Source organism: Protopterus annectens, chromosome 13.part0, assembly GCF_019279795.1.
Source record: "Protopterus annectens isolate FY-2018-M chromosome 13.part0, PAN1.0, whole genome shotgun sequence".
In the NCBI taxonomy this organism is placed as follows: Eukaryota; Metazoa; Chordata; order Ceratodontiformes; family Protopteridae; genus Protopterus; species Protopterus annectens.
This window is the reverse complement of record NC_056747.1, coordinates 931,987,696-932,001,570: the sequence shown is the minus strand read 5'-3', so window position 1 is coordinate 932,001,570 and position 13,875 is coordinate 931,987,696. Positions and strand designations below refer to the sequence as shown.

At 38.8% G+C, this 13,875-nt stretch overlaps 1 protein-coding gene across 2 annotated transcripts in view; it reads left to right on the top strand.

The window, feature by feature from the left end:
• The window catches only part of FNDC1 (fibronectin type III domain containing 1), a 541,793-nt gene that overhangs the window by 450,044 nt on the left and 77,874 nt on the right, over positions 1–13,875 (top strand). For both annotated transcript variants that reach the window (XM_044054699.1, XM_044054698.1), the window contains one exon: positions 8,208–8,237. In XM_044054699.1, coding sequence (XP_043910634.1) covers positions 8,208–8,237 — 30 coding nt within the window. The remainder of the gene's footprint in view (positions 1–8,207; positions 8,238–13,875) is intronic.

Below are 13,875 nucleotides of genomic sequence, written 5' to 3'. Positions count from 1 at the left end.
ATTACATAGTCAAAGTTCTGTAACTTCGACTGACATATGTTCGAACACATATGTCCGAAGTTATGGAACTTCGACTATCAATAAAAACATAAAAAAATGGAAAAGAAAATAAAAGGGTTTATGCAGGGGGGCAAGCCCTCCTGCACCCCCCCCCCACACCCCACTGTTTAAATATGCCAACTCTGAGGTCGTGGTACAGTGCTGTAAAGTAAATTTTCCCTTTACTGCACTGTAGCGCGACCTCGGAGTTGGTATATTTAAAAAGCGGGGGTGTGGGGGGTGCAGGGGGGCTTGCCCCCCAGCATATACTGTTTTATTTTCATTTTCCTGCTGTTTTTATTTTTTTATTGATAGTTAAAGTTCCATAACTTTGGACAAATGTGTTGGAACATATGTCATTCGAAGTTACGGAACTTCGACTATGTAATATAGACCTGCCATAAAAACCTGTCAGTGTACATAGTATTTTCTTCTTTACTTCTACAATGGTTAGAAATATTTAAAACTTTTACTTCAAATTTTATAGCACAGACACTTATAGCCTTTTGCTAAACAAAACAATACAGTCTTACAATGGAAACAGACTTAGCATGAACATTAAGCTTCTCTGCCCTTGAAACTCGCATTCATTGAAACAGCATTGAAACCCACATTCAAGGAAAATGCATTTCACCAGTGGCTGATTAAGTTTGCCTTTGGGCTGTTTTTAAACCATAGGCCCCTTGTACACATTTATAGGACCATGCATATATGCATGTGTTCTTTGATGCACCATCCTGATTGTATTAAATGATATTCCTTGTATAATACAGCACCACCTGTTACAGTGTGCTTTAAATGTGTAGTTTTGAGCACCTTTCCAGTAAGCAATGAAACAAAATGTATGAACCAATAACATTTCAACCACAAAGGGTCAAACTTCTGTCATTACAGTCCACCAATATCAGCCAATATTCACAATCTCTGCAGAAGTAAAATTCATCTGAATAATTACACATTAAAGAAATCTATAACTAATAAACAGGTTACTGCTGGCAAACAACTTTACATTTCAGTGTTTCTTGTACAAATTCAGTGCCTGCTACCCTTGACAAATAAACTGCCTATGCTACATTTAACAAAAAATAAAAAGATTGGTAAGCTGGTACTATTGCAATAAAGAGTAGCTGTCAAACTGACAACAGGTTCATACTTACTAGACGATTGGTAAGCTGGTAATGCTGCAATAGGGAGTGCCTGTCAAACTGGCAATAAGTTCATAGCTACTAGACATCTCATCCAAAGGAGGACACATTTACAAGTGCAACACCCTCATCCCACCTTCAAGGGGGTACTGTAATATCAGCACTCCATCTATGTGGTGTGGGAGTAGAATCCACAACCTTTTGCACCAAAGGCAAGTATACTACCTGTTATGTTTCTCACACTGCTTTTAAAAGTTTTAGCACACACACTGATGATGGCCATTTGTTAAACAAAACAGTTAAACATTGAAAACAGACTTAGCATGAGCAGCAGTTCATAGGTTCATAGGTAGGTACTAGGCTATTGGCCCTAGGGCCTATATAAGCCTAGCCAAAAAGGTACCCTGGCTTTTGCCACCCACGAAAATTATTTTCCTGTGCCTCTGTCAAGTAGAACCACAAAAGTGATCCCCGGGGTGAATTTCCTATTTCCCATCCAATCATCAAGATTTTTCTTGAGGAGTGCTAATGAGTAGCTTTGTTTGATATAGATAGGTAGTTTGTTCCAGAATATGGGAAGTCTCTGGGACAGGAATCTATCCCTCTAGCATGTTCTGTTTATCACGGTGACAAGGTTGAGGTCCCTAGAGCATGTAGCTTGGAGGGACTGGGATTTCTTTAAGTAGTGCATGTCCAACAGCTCAGGGTATGACATAGCTTTGATGTTAGGCAGAGATCGCCTCTGAGTAGGCGATATGCAATGGAGTAAAGCTGGAGTTTTTTGAGACGGTCTGCATAGGGCATCTGTTTGAGGATGGTAATCCTCTTTGTGAGGTATTTCTGCAGCTTTTCCAGTTGTTGTAGATGTCTTGTGAGGTACATACCAAAAGGAGCATTGTACTCTATAATGGGTCTAATGAGAGACGAGTAGAGGTGAACAATGACCTCTTTTTTCCTGTATGAGAAACCTTTTGTGATGAGGTGTGCCATGTAGAAGGATTTCCTGACTACTGTGGTGATGTGATTATCAAACAAGAGACTACTGTCCACCTGTGTCCCAAGGTCTCTTATCACATTTTTGGTGTTAAGTAGACTACCGCCTATGTGGTAGTTCATGGTTACTGAGTATTTACCAAAGGGGATGACAATACACTTTTTGGCATTGAGCTTGAGGCCATGGCTTTGACACCAGGCATCTGTCTCAGTGAGGCCCTTTTGTAGGATGTCCATATTGTTAGGAGTTTTGATTATGGCTTCTAGTTTCCAGTCATCTGTGAACTTCATTAGCCAAAGACCTTCTGTGTTAGCCTGTACTTCAGAGAAGTAGATACCAAACAGGAGAGGACCCAGAACTGAACCCTGTGGTACTCCACTTGTCACTGGTCTGAAGTTGGATTTGGAGTCTGCTATTTACACAGTGTGGGTTCTGTCAGTGGGCTAGTTGGCAACCCATCTTGTGACATAGGGATTTATACCTAGTTTAGTGAGTTTATCTATAATTCCAGAGACATAGGGATTTATACCTAGTTTAGTGAGCTTATCTATAATTCCAGAGTGGGGGATGCTGTCGAAAGCCTTGGCAAGATCTACATAGGCTATGAGAACCACCTTACCCTCGTCTACGGCTTTGCTGACTGCTTCAAAGAAGTCTATCAGGTTTAGGATTCATGATCTGCCTTTTATAAACCCGAACTGGGTGGGGTCCAGAATTTGGAGATTACCAATGTCTTTGTTTATAAGTTCCATGATGATATGTTCCATGGCCTTGCAGACCAGGCTCGTCAGGCTAATGGGGCGGTAGTTCCCAGGGTCTGTGATGGTTCCCCCTTTGTGGAGTGAGATAACTGTCACTGTGTGCCATTCAGTGGGCACAAAACCTGAGGTGAGGCTATGATTGAACATGGTACTTAGGTGGGGTGCCAGTTTGTTCTGTATTTCATGTAGAACGCAGCCTGGGATGTTGTCAGGTCCCATAGATGCTGTATTCTTGACTTTGGAGAGTGTGGTTTTTACCTGTGCAGCCGTGATTGCAGGAACTTTGTATTCTTGTGGTATAGAGATGGGCCCTTTAGGAGGTGAGTAGGGGGTAAAGTTTGCACTGAACCTATCTGCCAGGATGTTGGCAATATCAGTTGGTTCTGTATATTTAGTGCCATTGTGCTGTAACTCAGAGCAGATCTATGTGTTGCCATTGAAATTCTTGACATAGCTATAGAATGCTTTGTAGTTGTCTTTAGAATCAGTGGCGATTTTGTTTTCGTAAGTAGTTTTGGAGAATTTTATGAGGGATCTCAGCTTCTTTCTGAGGCTGACCAGGGAGTTTCCCCAATCATGGGATTTTACTCTTTTTTGCAACAGTTTCTTTCTTCTGTTGTAGAGTTTGTTTATGGCAGGGGACCACCAGATTGGCTTTCTTTTTTTGGAGGATAGCATTTTGGTTCTGTTAGGGATAGCATGATCCATGCACTTGTGTAATTGCTTATAAAGTGGATTTGTGTAGGTTTCAGCAGTCGTACTTCTATTGTCCATCTGCATGGGTGTTATGAAGTTTGCCACTTCTGTCTTAAGAAGCATGAAGTTGGCTTTGGAGAAATTTTTTATGGTGGTTTCCCTAATGGGGGGTGGGGGCAGTATGTGGATGTCTAGGGTGATTAGCTTGTGGTTGAATCTGACCAATGAAGACTTGACCTCTGGTGTGAAAAACTGGTCACCCATGTTGGTAATGACCAGGTCTGGGATATTGCTGCCTCTGGTGGGGGTGTGGATAAGTTGATTCAAAGCATTTATGAATTCCAGAAAACGTTGAGCAAAAGAGTTGTTTTCCCAGTTAATGGTGGAGTAGTTGAAATCACCCATTATTAGGGTGTTGGATTGCACCCTAATATTTTCCAGCGTATCAAGAAATGAGGAGTGGGAATCCTGGGACATGGTGGGGGATCTGTAGCAAGCTACAATTTGGATTGCGGTCTTGCCCAGTGTTAGTTGCACTTGGATAATCTTGGATGCATTATGGTAAGCAACTAGCCTGGAGGTGTGGATATCCTTAATGAATATGGACATGCCTCCACCTTTAATGTTTCAATCCAGGTTAGGTGGCTGAAAGATGTGGTATGAATTATAGCCTGGTAATGCAGGGGTGCTCTCTGGAGCCTTGAACCAGGTCTCTGTCACTGCACAGATGTCAATGTTCTCTATTTTAAGGAGTGCCTCGAGTGAGTGCATTTTTGAGGTTTAGACTTCTAGCATTGAGTAGCATTACCCTCAGATTTTGCTTGCTTGTACCTGTTACGGTAGTGAATTTGTAATTTGAACTTTGCCTAAAAAAGGCACTATAGGGGTGGCAAGAGCCTTAGCCAATATCCAGAATCCCAAGGGCGATAGGTGCAGGCCATCTCTGGCAAAACATCATGGTCTGTCTATCATGTCATCCCAGGCAGGCAGATACTGGATCCCCTTAGAATGACACCAGAAGCTTATCCAAATGTTGAAGTCAATCATTTTGTCCTTGTACTGTGGTCTCATTCTGAATGATGGCAGGATCGGGCTAGGGTCATACTTGCCTGGGCTACAAGATTGGAGAACCCCTCCATGTCTCTTCTCATGTAGTCCAGCGAGGTACATCTCAGGTCATTCACACCAACATGGACAATGACAGAGTCATATTTGTACTTGTTGTGGAGTGAACTGAGTGCATGCATTATGTGGGGGATCTTGGAACCTGACAGGCAGCTGGCAGTAACTTTCTCCTTGTTTTGCCTGGTGAGTTAGAACTTCTGTGTGCCTGACTATAGAGTCACCTATGACTAGAGTGTTGGGTACATTGCTATGCTTTATGGGCTATGGTTGAGTGGCACACTGAGTTTGTGGGCTATGTGTCATTTGGGTTGTGTTGGGGGGTGGAGTTAACTTGTCCTCCCTTGAAACTCAACATTTATTGAAAATGCACAGAAACTCAAAATTCTTTGTCATGCACAGAAACTCAACAATCTTTGAAAATGCACTGGAACTCAACATTGTTTGAAAATGCACAGAAACTCAATAGTCCTTGAAATGCACTTACTGATGACAGTTTGGCAGCTGGTGTAGAGGACTTAGGCTCTAGAGTCCTGTATTCAAGGTAGAGAGTTTGAGCTTGAAAAAGTTAACCAACCTGCCTAACTGGGGCATTTTTCTCTCTCTCTCTAACACACACACACACACACACACACACACACACACACACACACACACACACACACACACACACCTAATTTGTTTCACAAATGACCCTGTATTCATCCAGAACAGTAATTCTCCATAATAATCCATGCTCATCTCTTAAAAATTAACACTCCACTCCAATGTTTAAATGTGTGTGCATCGATGCTCGCACAGACACTACTAAGGATGCACTATGCATGTGTCCTTAAAGAAGAAATGCAACACACACATACAGAGTGCATTATTAAAGAGGAAATATAAGTTTTGTGGCAGCCCCCAGCTATTGGCTTCCCAAACTAGCAGGCCATAGGTGACTGCCTAAGTTGCCTAGTGCTGGATCAGACTCTACCTGCATTGAGGCATACCTTTTTGGTAGCATCTCCACCCTGGGACCTCAGACAGCAAAGCTCCCAAGCCCACCCATGCACACAACTTGGCAGCTGCTTTTCAAACCTTGGTCTCTACTATGACTACATGCGACCAGCCTATACTGGCATGTTCCTCTAATTGTCCTCCCTCCCCCGTCCCTCCTTTAGGCAGTTTTCTCATTTGCCTGGCAGCATCCAACAAGTACATGAGCCATTAATTGACATCTGATTGTCTTGGATGTAGATAGAGCTTCATCACTTGATGCCATTAAAACTGGAAGATGTTAGTGAATTGATGAATCAAACAAAATAGTCATGCCTATAATGTTGTAGGATTCCACAAGAAGGGAACATAGCTCTTTTAAATTTTGCTTAAATATTTGGTAATTTCATGAAAAATGGCTGGTAATGTCAAATTATGTACATTTCGAAGTATGCATGCAACTAGGGGGGTTTGTATTTAATTTTTATGAATCAACTTCCTTTGGTGTTAAATATTAAACATAAGAAGAATGCCAATGAATTTATATTGACAGAATAACTGTTTTACTATTTATTGAGGAAATAATTACAGGCATAGAACATTAGCTTTCAGCATATCCATTTTGCATGAAAATAGCATGCAAGTTTTCTTTTCAAAACTCAGAACACAGTTTTTAGCCATAATCCCTGTTTTCTTCCCATTTGCCTTACAAAATTGGGCTGGTCTGCAATACACCACCTAAACAGTGTTTTCCCATAAGAAACATGAACAGTTCAGTTTTGCTGTGGATCTTTGAATGAATGGCTACATTAAGAAATACTGCAGTTATATAGTGTATGACCATTAACTCTTCCAGAATGACTAGAACACCACATATTTATTATAGGTGCGATCCACTAACGCAGTTTGTATAACTCCAAGGTTATTCTGCAGACATTAGATACATTTTTTTAATAATATAACACAACTGTGAAACCTAAAGAATCAGCAATGAAAAGTCAGTCCTATGTGCTGTTTTAGAATGTTGTAATAACTATGAAGCAGAGCTTTTACAAGTGCTAAGGCAATATTCAACTATGTAGGAACCAGGCTGCAGGTTTTCTGATCTTATTTATCTTGCTAATCAGTCTAATTTGAATTAGATAATGAAGTTTAATCAAATGTTTTAATTTTCAAAGAATTGTCAAAATGGGAATGTTGAAATCTATTGAATTTATTCACTCCAATGGAGCTCAGGAACTTTGCACTGTAACTTCCAGTGGGCGGAGCCTAAGCCTTTTGACAGAATCAAATTAAGTCCTCACATTTCAAACAAATTTTCATATCTCTAAAACCATAGCAGTTACGAAAAAGTATAAAACGCAAACTCTTCAGCACAAACTATTTTTACAGTGGTAGTATTCTTCAGGTTCTAGGTCTTAAAATGAATTTTATAAGTCAAAGTAAACACAGTAACTATTACATTTGTAATATTTTATAAACAACTTACAATATCTCTTGCAACCACTCAAGTTACACACATACTGTTAACATTTTAATCATTTAGCTGAGAGCTGTCATGTAAGACTAAGGAGTTCTGTCTATGTTGAGATATTTAGAAAAATGTGAAATTTATATCTATATAAATTAATATCATAAAGAACAACAGTTAATATCAATTTACCTGCAGAAGGCAGAGATGAAATATTAATGCATTTGAGTTTGCCACTGTGTAAGCTTTAATATGAAATATTTCACAACCTTGTACATAGCATGTTTTTAGAATTATTGATGCAATTATGAACAAGCAATAATTGACGCCTAGAGGTATCAGTAGGAGTTAACTGCAGATCCACCTGGAGGCATCACTCGGATATACTGAGTTAAATCAAACTTTGGCTTTGTATTTCATGATAGTGCCTTGTCACATTTGTGGATTAATTTGCATTAAGTTGTAATAGTTTGTAGAGGAGTTTTTTGCATAATCAAATCACTGTTTATTTATAGATTAATTGATTGATTGATTGATTGATTGATTGATTGCAGTGAAGTGCTATAAATCTGGAACATGGTTGGGACTTTTCTTTCATTGTTGTATCCCACAGATGTACAATTTTAAGTAAGTGGGTATGGAATGAAGTTTGCTTGCTCTGTAGAAACATATTTCATTTTCTCACACTTTTCTATGTCTGTTACTTTCAATACTTTTAAGTCAGTAACAGTGTTTTCTTTTATCTGTAGTTTCACTTGAGTGGCATGAATCTATTTTCATGACCTTAATAACAAGTGTTTTAAAGCATGTTGCATAAATAAACTCAATATTCACAAGATGTATAGTTTGTTGACATTTTCCCTAATCCCACATAAAAACTAGGGCCTTCCAAAAATGAATGCTTGTCTCTGAACTAAGAAGAGCAGAATTGTTTATGTAGTACTGTGTGATCATCTGTAAATGGGCTTCTCTGGATTAATACATATGTTTTTTTTTTCTAGATAACCCACTAATTATTGTCAGACCTCCAGGTGAGTAACGTTTACATTTTGCTAATTATAATATGTGATGATATCAAAAATAAAGTGGGAAAATATACTTTAGGCTTACAGACTCGCCCACATTGATACCCGTGCTTTTGACTTCCATACAGGATAACTACAGTAAGTGGTATAAATATCCCACATTTCACTTTACAAGCAGATGTGAACACCAGCTTTGGAGTATTAAATCATTTTATTTAATACATGACATCTGCTACACAGTTTGGGCTTCATAGCAATATGCTTAAACATGCCAAGTGTAGGCTATATACTCAGTAATGACAGAAATGGCTTACCTTACACCAGCAGTATGAATAGTACCAGTAAAACAAACTTTGCAATGGGCACTTGGTAATCTAAAGGATTAGAAACAATAGTGGCAGTACTTTGTGATATCATCATTAAAATAATGGATATAGTCTACCAGTCACAAAAACTAAAACAGGACAGAAATATACCCTCTTAACCCCATCACTTAGTCCAAGCAGACTGACTTGGCCTGTGGCCTCTCAATACACAGGCTCCACAGGCAATGTTATCTATTATCTCAGCCCACAGGGTCAGTTAAAGCCCCACTATATACAGCAAACTACTCTATCCATAGAGCTGAGTGGAGCAACACCTCCTTTCCACTTTCATCAGCTAGTACTGCCCTTGTATAACATAATTAAAACACACAATTGTTCAATGCTTTTGCATGCAATTACCTCTTCTAGAGTACTCCAAAATGTGTATACCTGCAAAATATACTATCAACACATACATTTTGACATCTAGCCCTGCTTCCCTATATAGCATGATTTTGTACACAGTGACCATTTATGTACATTATATAGCTGAGAAACAACATTTTCAATATTTATCATGTGATGCACTTTTGTAGGATAGTTGACCATACATTTTAACTTTGTGGGTCACATCAGCGAATAATGTATATGGAAGGACAAAAAAAGAGGATACAGTAACTTATATAACTGCATAGATACTATACCATTTTCTATTTTTGTCTTCCACGTTCCTGTCTAAACATGGGGGGGGGGGGATTTTTCCATCATTTAGCTCACTGTCTGATGACTGGAGGTTCAAGGCATCAAGCAATTCTTCTTTGCCCCTGACTGTACAGATATCTGGACATCCTTGATGACCCATTAAACTCACAGGATTATGTCATCATCAACAACAGCGATCAGAAAGTCATCAGTAAGAAAAGCATGGAAAAATGCCCACTCATATCAGGTCATATCTCCCAGTGAAGGACAGCGCTCTTCATTCAAGTACGATCTTTCGCTGAATACTTTCTTCGTTTGCCTGCTCACTTAGACAATCCTACCAGTTTCTATGACTGCCTGTAATGATTTTATGACTACCGTATCTCTATTGGACATCACAGTCCTTTTTTATTCTCTTTCCCCAGTCCATGTTCTTCAGGGCAGAGGTATTTTTAAGTGATCTGGATTAATCACTCCCCCCCACACAAGAAGGAAGGGGCTGAGAAATAAAATCTCCTGGTTATACTAAATATTCTTAGACTCTCTCCTGTTATAACTTCTTCACAGCTTCCCCAACTGCCAGAATTCCTCTGTAGGTTTCAGATGCAGCACTCTCCACATAATGTTTTGGATTTGGAAACTTAGACTTTTTTATGTCTGCCACTTTGTAAAAGATCTACACTTTAGCTTTTCAGATCACAATATACAAAGGTAGTATCTGATTCTGTTATTATCACCAGACTTCCTACAGATTATGTGGGCTATTTGTCCTTCTGAACAAAACATCAGAGGCTGATATGTCAGACAACCAAACAGCTTCTCTGAAAATGGAATGGTGCCTTCACCGTCCACACCTTCGGCCATACCTATAATGCAGATTATAACAGTACTATTTTATCTCCACAGCACTCAGACCACGTATTCTTTTAATATACTTATTTCTTTACTGTCCTTGTGTAACTGACCCTTATTGTTATTGCTGCACCCTCCTTCTTTATCTCCCTAATTTCTTGGCTCAACCTGCACAAAGAACCTTTCATATCAACCATCATAACTTTAATCTCCTGCTGCGTGAACAATATTATGTTAAGTTTCTTCTCAGATTTTAATACTGCCTTCTTCATTTTAAACACACGGAAATAGGCCAAAACACTTTGGGTCACTTTTCTCTGGTCTTTTTCAGCCACTGTTTTTGAAACAGAAAAATAACTTAAGAAATCCCTTAAAAGTAGGGAGCCGTGATTAAGTGGCCATCTTGGTGACGGACTCAGGAGTGGTTGTCGTTACTCTCTCCATTTCCTAGGATTTTTTTCTAGTTACAGTAATGCTGTTGGGTGAACATTATCAGAGGTGTAGAAACATTCATCTTTCATCAGCAAAACAAATATGGCAATTTTCCAGAGAGTGTGGATTTGGCTTCCTGAATAGCTCAACTGATGCTATTATCAAGGAGGTTTACTATAACGTGCACAGCTATTTTTAGATATTCAGTTGTTAGGCCATTACTGCTGAACTTCAAGAGTTTGAACTTCTTGAACAATTTCCACAAACAACAAAGAGGAACAATAATAGAGGTGAAATACTCATGATAAATGATAGATTCTCCATATGGCCAATGGCCATTGTGGTGGAGGAAAGAGAATCGATAAAGAACTAACAGAAATGATTTGTAGCTTTGATGGGAAAGACTGGTTCTGAGATGGGTGCATATGTGCTACCATGAGTAAGTAAGAGGCAATTCCATAACAAAGCTTCTTAGGACTATGCTAATATATATATCACAGAATAATGACAAAGCTCCTTTTACTTTAAGCAAGCATAGGTTTTGACCTTGTTCTAAAGTTACTTGAACCTGGCAACATTCTGATTTCAGCCACTTATGATTGTATTCTTCCTAGATTTTGGTTATGTTGCAATTTTAGGTCACTGATTTCTCAACTTATTCATCATAGCAATGCAGATTCAGTCTGTTCGCACCTGAAAGGAGCTGTAATACTAAGGAGATGGAGAAAGATAAACTGCTTATATCTTCCACAGAGCAAAGATTCAGGATAACAAAGTTGTGCCCAGTTAATTTCTCTGAGCATAAGAATCAAATAAGAATGAATGAATACCTTCCCGTTGATAGAGAAAGAGTACTGATCCACTTTATTGATTTTGGACAGTGGTCAGCAGAAGATTGCAAGATAGTCACTGAATATGTTAGCCATTGCACCCACAAGTATAAAACTTGCTTTTATTTTTAAAGATATGTTTGTCCTTGTAATAGATTCTATAAACTGAGACAGACCATAACCCTAGACATTGAGGAGGGTATATTTTGTCATGACAGATTTCCACTCAGTGTTGAAGTCTCCCATGGTTAGCAATTAACTTTTGACATTGAAAGTTAGACATGAGAAAGTGTCATCATCAGTAACTCTTTGACAGTTAGGCAGTGGATGTAAATGAGAATTTTTCACAGTATTGACATCAATGGATATGAGAAGTGGGTGATTCTGTCCCAGGTTGGAGAATGGAGCTGTATATGGAAAGAGAGAAAACTATTGATCAGATTGTATACTGGTGACCTCCCTTTACCTTTTTCTAGGATCATCAGATATGTCTATCACATATCAGGTGACCCCTCTTATCCTACTGTCAGATTATTAGACATATATTTGCTATATCATGTAGGAGGATTTCACTGTATTTTATGTCACGATTGAACCATGACTAGGAAATGATCAGAGTGTTTGGGTTATAGTGTAACTTAAATCCTAAATTACATGAATTTCATTGTAAATACATAAATACATTGGGCAATGACATTCAGTACTTGTAGTCCATGACCAGTGGCTTGAAAAATATTGAGGCTGTTGACCACTGAGTACTATTGGGCCAGATTTTGTGTATGTATATATATATATATATATATATATATATATATATATATATAAAATCGCCATGTTTTAAGATGCATTGATTCTTACATCAGATTCAGTTGTATGATTGTGAAAGGTTAGGCAAGAACTTGTAATTCCATCTGCCTGAGTGACAGTTAAAAGCATAATCCAAGAGCTATAACATAAAGGTGAGCTGTAATATGTAGGTAAAAAGGATTATCAGTTATGAAGTAGAGTGTGTATAATACAGATGGGACAAGAGTGCATGAACATTGTATCCAGGTAAAAATGCAGTGTGCCACTGTATCCAGGTAAAGAAGCAGGGCATGTTTTAGCCAGACACTTACTGTAAGATCTCCTGTGAGTTGTCTTCAAAACAGTGAAGGTACTTTGATATTGAGGGCCAAGGAGTCCTGCTTTCCTTCCAAATTTTCTAACTAATTTCAGACTATCAGGAAACTTGTAGAAACTTGCATGAAGAGGCATGTGTATGTACAGAGGAAAGGTAGACTTGTTAATTGCACATGGTACTGGAAATTATGTCCTTATTCATTACTTCTCATATGTGCTATATAGGGCCATAATTTTCAATGCACATTAGGTTTGTGAAGATTGGGTGAAGATAGGTGAAGGATGCCAGCCTAGCCAGATAGAATTTTGGAGATAATTCTGTCATCTATAAATATTAAAGTAAACCACAGGCTTGTTGTCTTAAATTTTAAAAATAGTGTTACATGTGGAACTGAAAAAAATGTAACAACAGTGCACTTTGCTGACCAAGTAAAGCATGTTGTGACCCTTTGATGTTAAAACTCGGAGCTAGTAAGTCTAGAGTGAGGCATCCTGCCTATTGTTTTAAGGCCAGAGTTAATGGCCAGAAGTTGCATGCATAAATGTCCTTTATTGCTCTGGTTTCTGCCCAGAGGTGAAGAATGTAAATGTAGTTTCTGTTAGCCTGGGAACCCAGGGATGTGTGAAGAATGATGTAATGTAAACCAGGAATGTGATTTTAAAAACAAAGAGAATCAGAGAGCATTAAGCATTTTTGTCTTGACCATCCAACTCACCAGCACTGTCTTGCTCTATATGTAAGTTTATCTTAGACTTGTGTTTTCTCTTAAAAATAGCTAGAAACTAGAAAGATTAGACTGTGTTTTTCTGTGATGTCAGATCTGTACTACTAAATTATTTTAAGTATTTCTCTGTGATCTCTGAACTCTTGACTAGCAGTGTGTAGTAAAATTATTGTCTTGTGTTTTGTCAAATTGTTATTAAATATTTTTAAACCCTTTCAACTGCGGCTGTTTTTGTAGAAATAATTTAAGCTCTTTAGAGTACTTGTTTGCCTTTGGTAAAATTGTACGAAGCCACTCCAATAGCTTTAGCCCTGGGCTATACTACCAATTGGATAATAATATTGCACAGTAGTAATTGGACACCCTTTTAAGGGCCTTTGAGTAGCTGTTAAATATTAGTGGGTGGTGGCAGCTGGTACTACCATATAGTCTAGGAAAAAGAGGCACAGCTGGAGAACCTGTGCCAGCCATCCCCTAGAGTGTCTGTGTGGGTGTATAAACTCTTCTCTACGTGTGTGTGTGTGTGTGTGTGTGTGTGTGTGTGTGTGTGTGTGTGTGTGTGATTGTGTGTGTGTGTGTGTGTGTGTGTGTGTGTGTGTGTGTGTGTGTGTGTGTGTGTGTGTGTGTGTGTGTGTGTGTGTGTGTGTGTGTGTGTGTGTGTGTGTGTGTGTGTGTG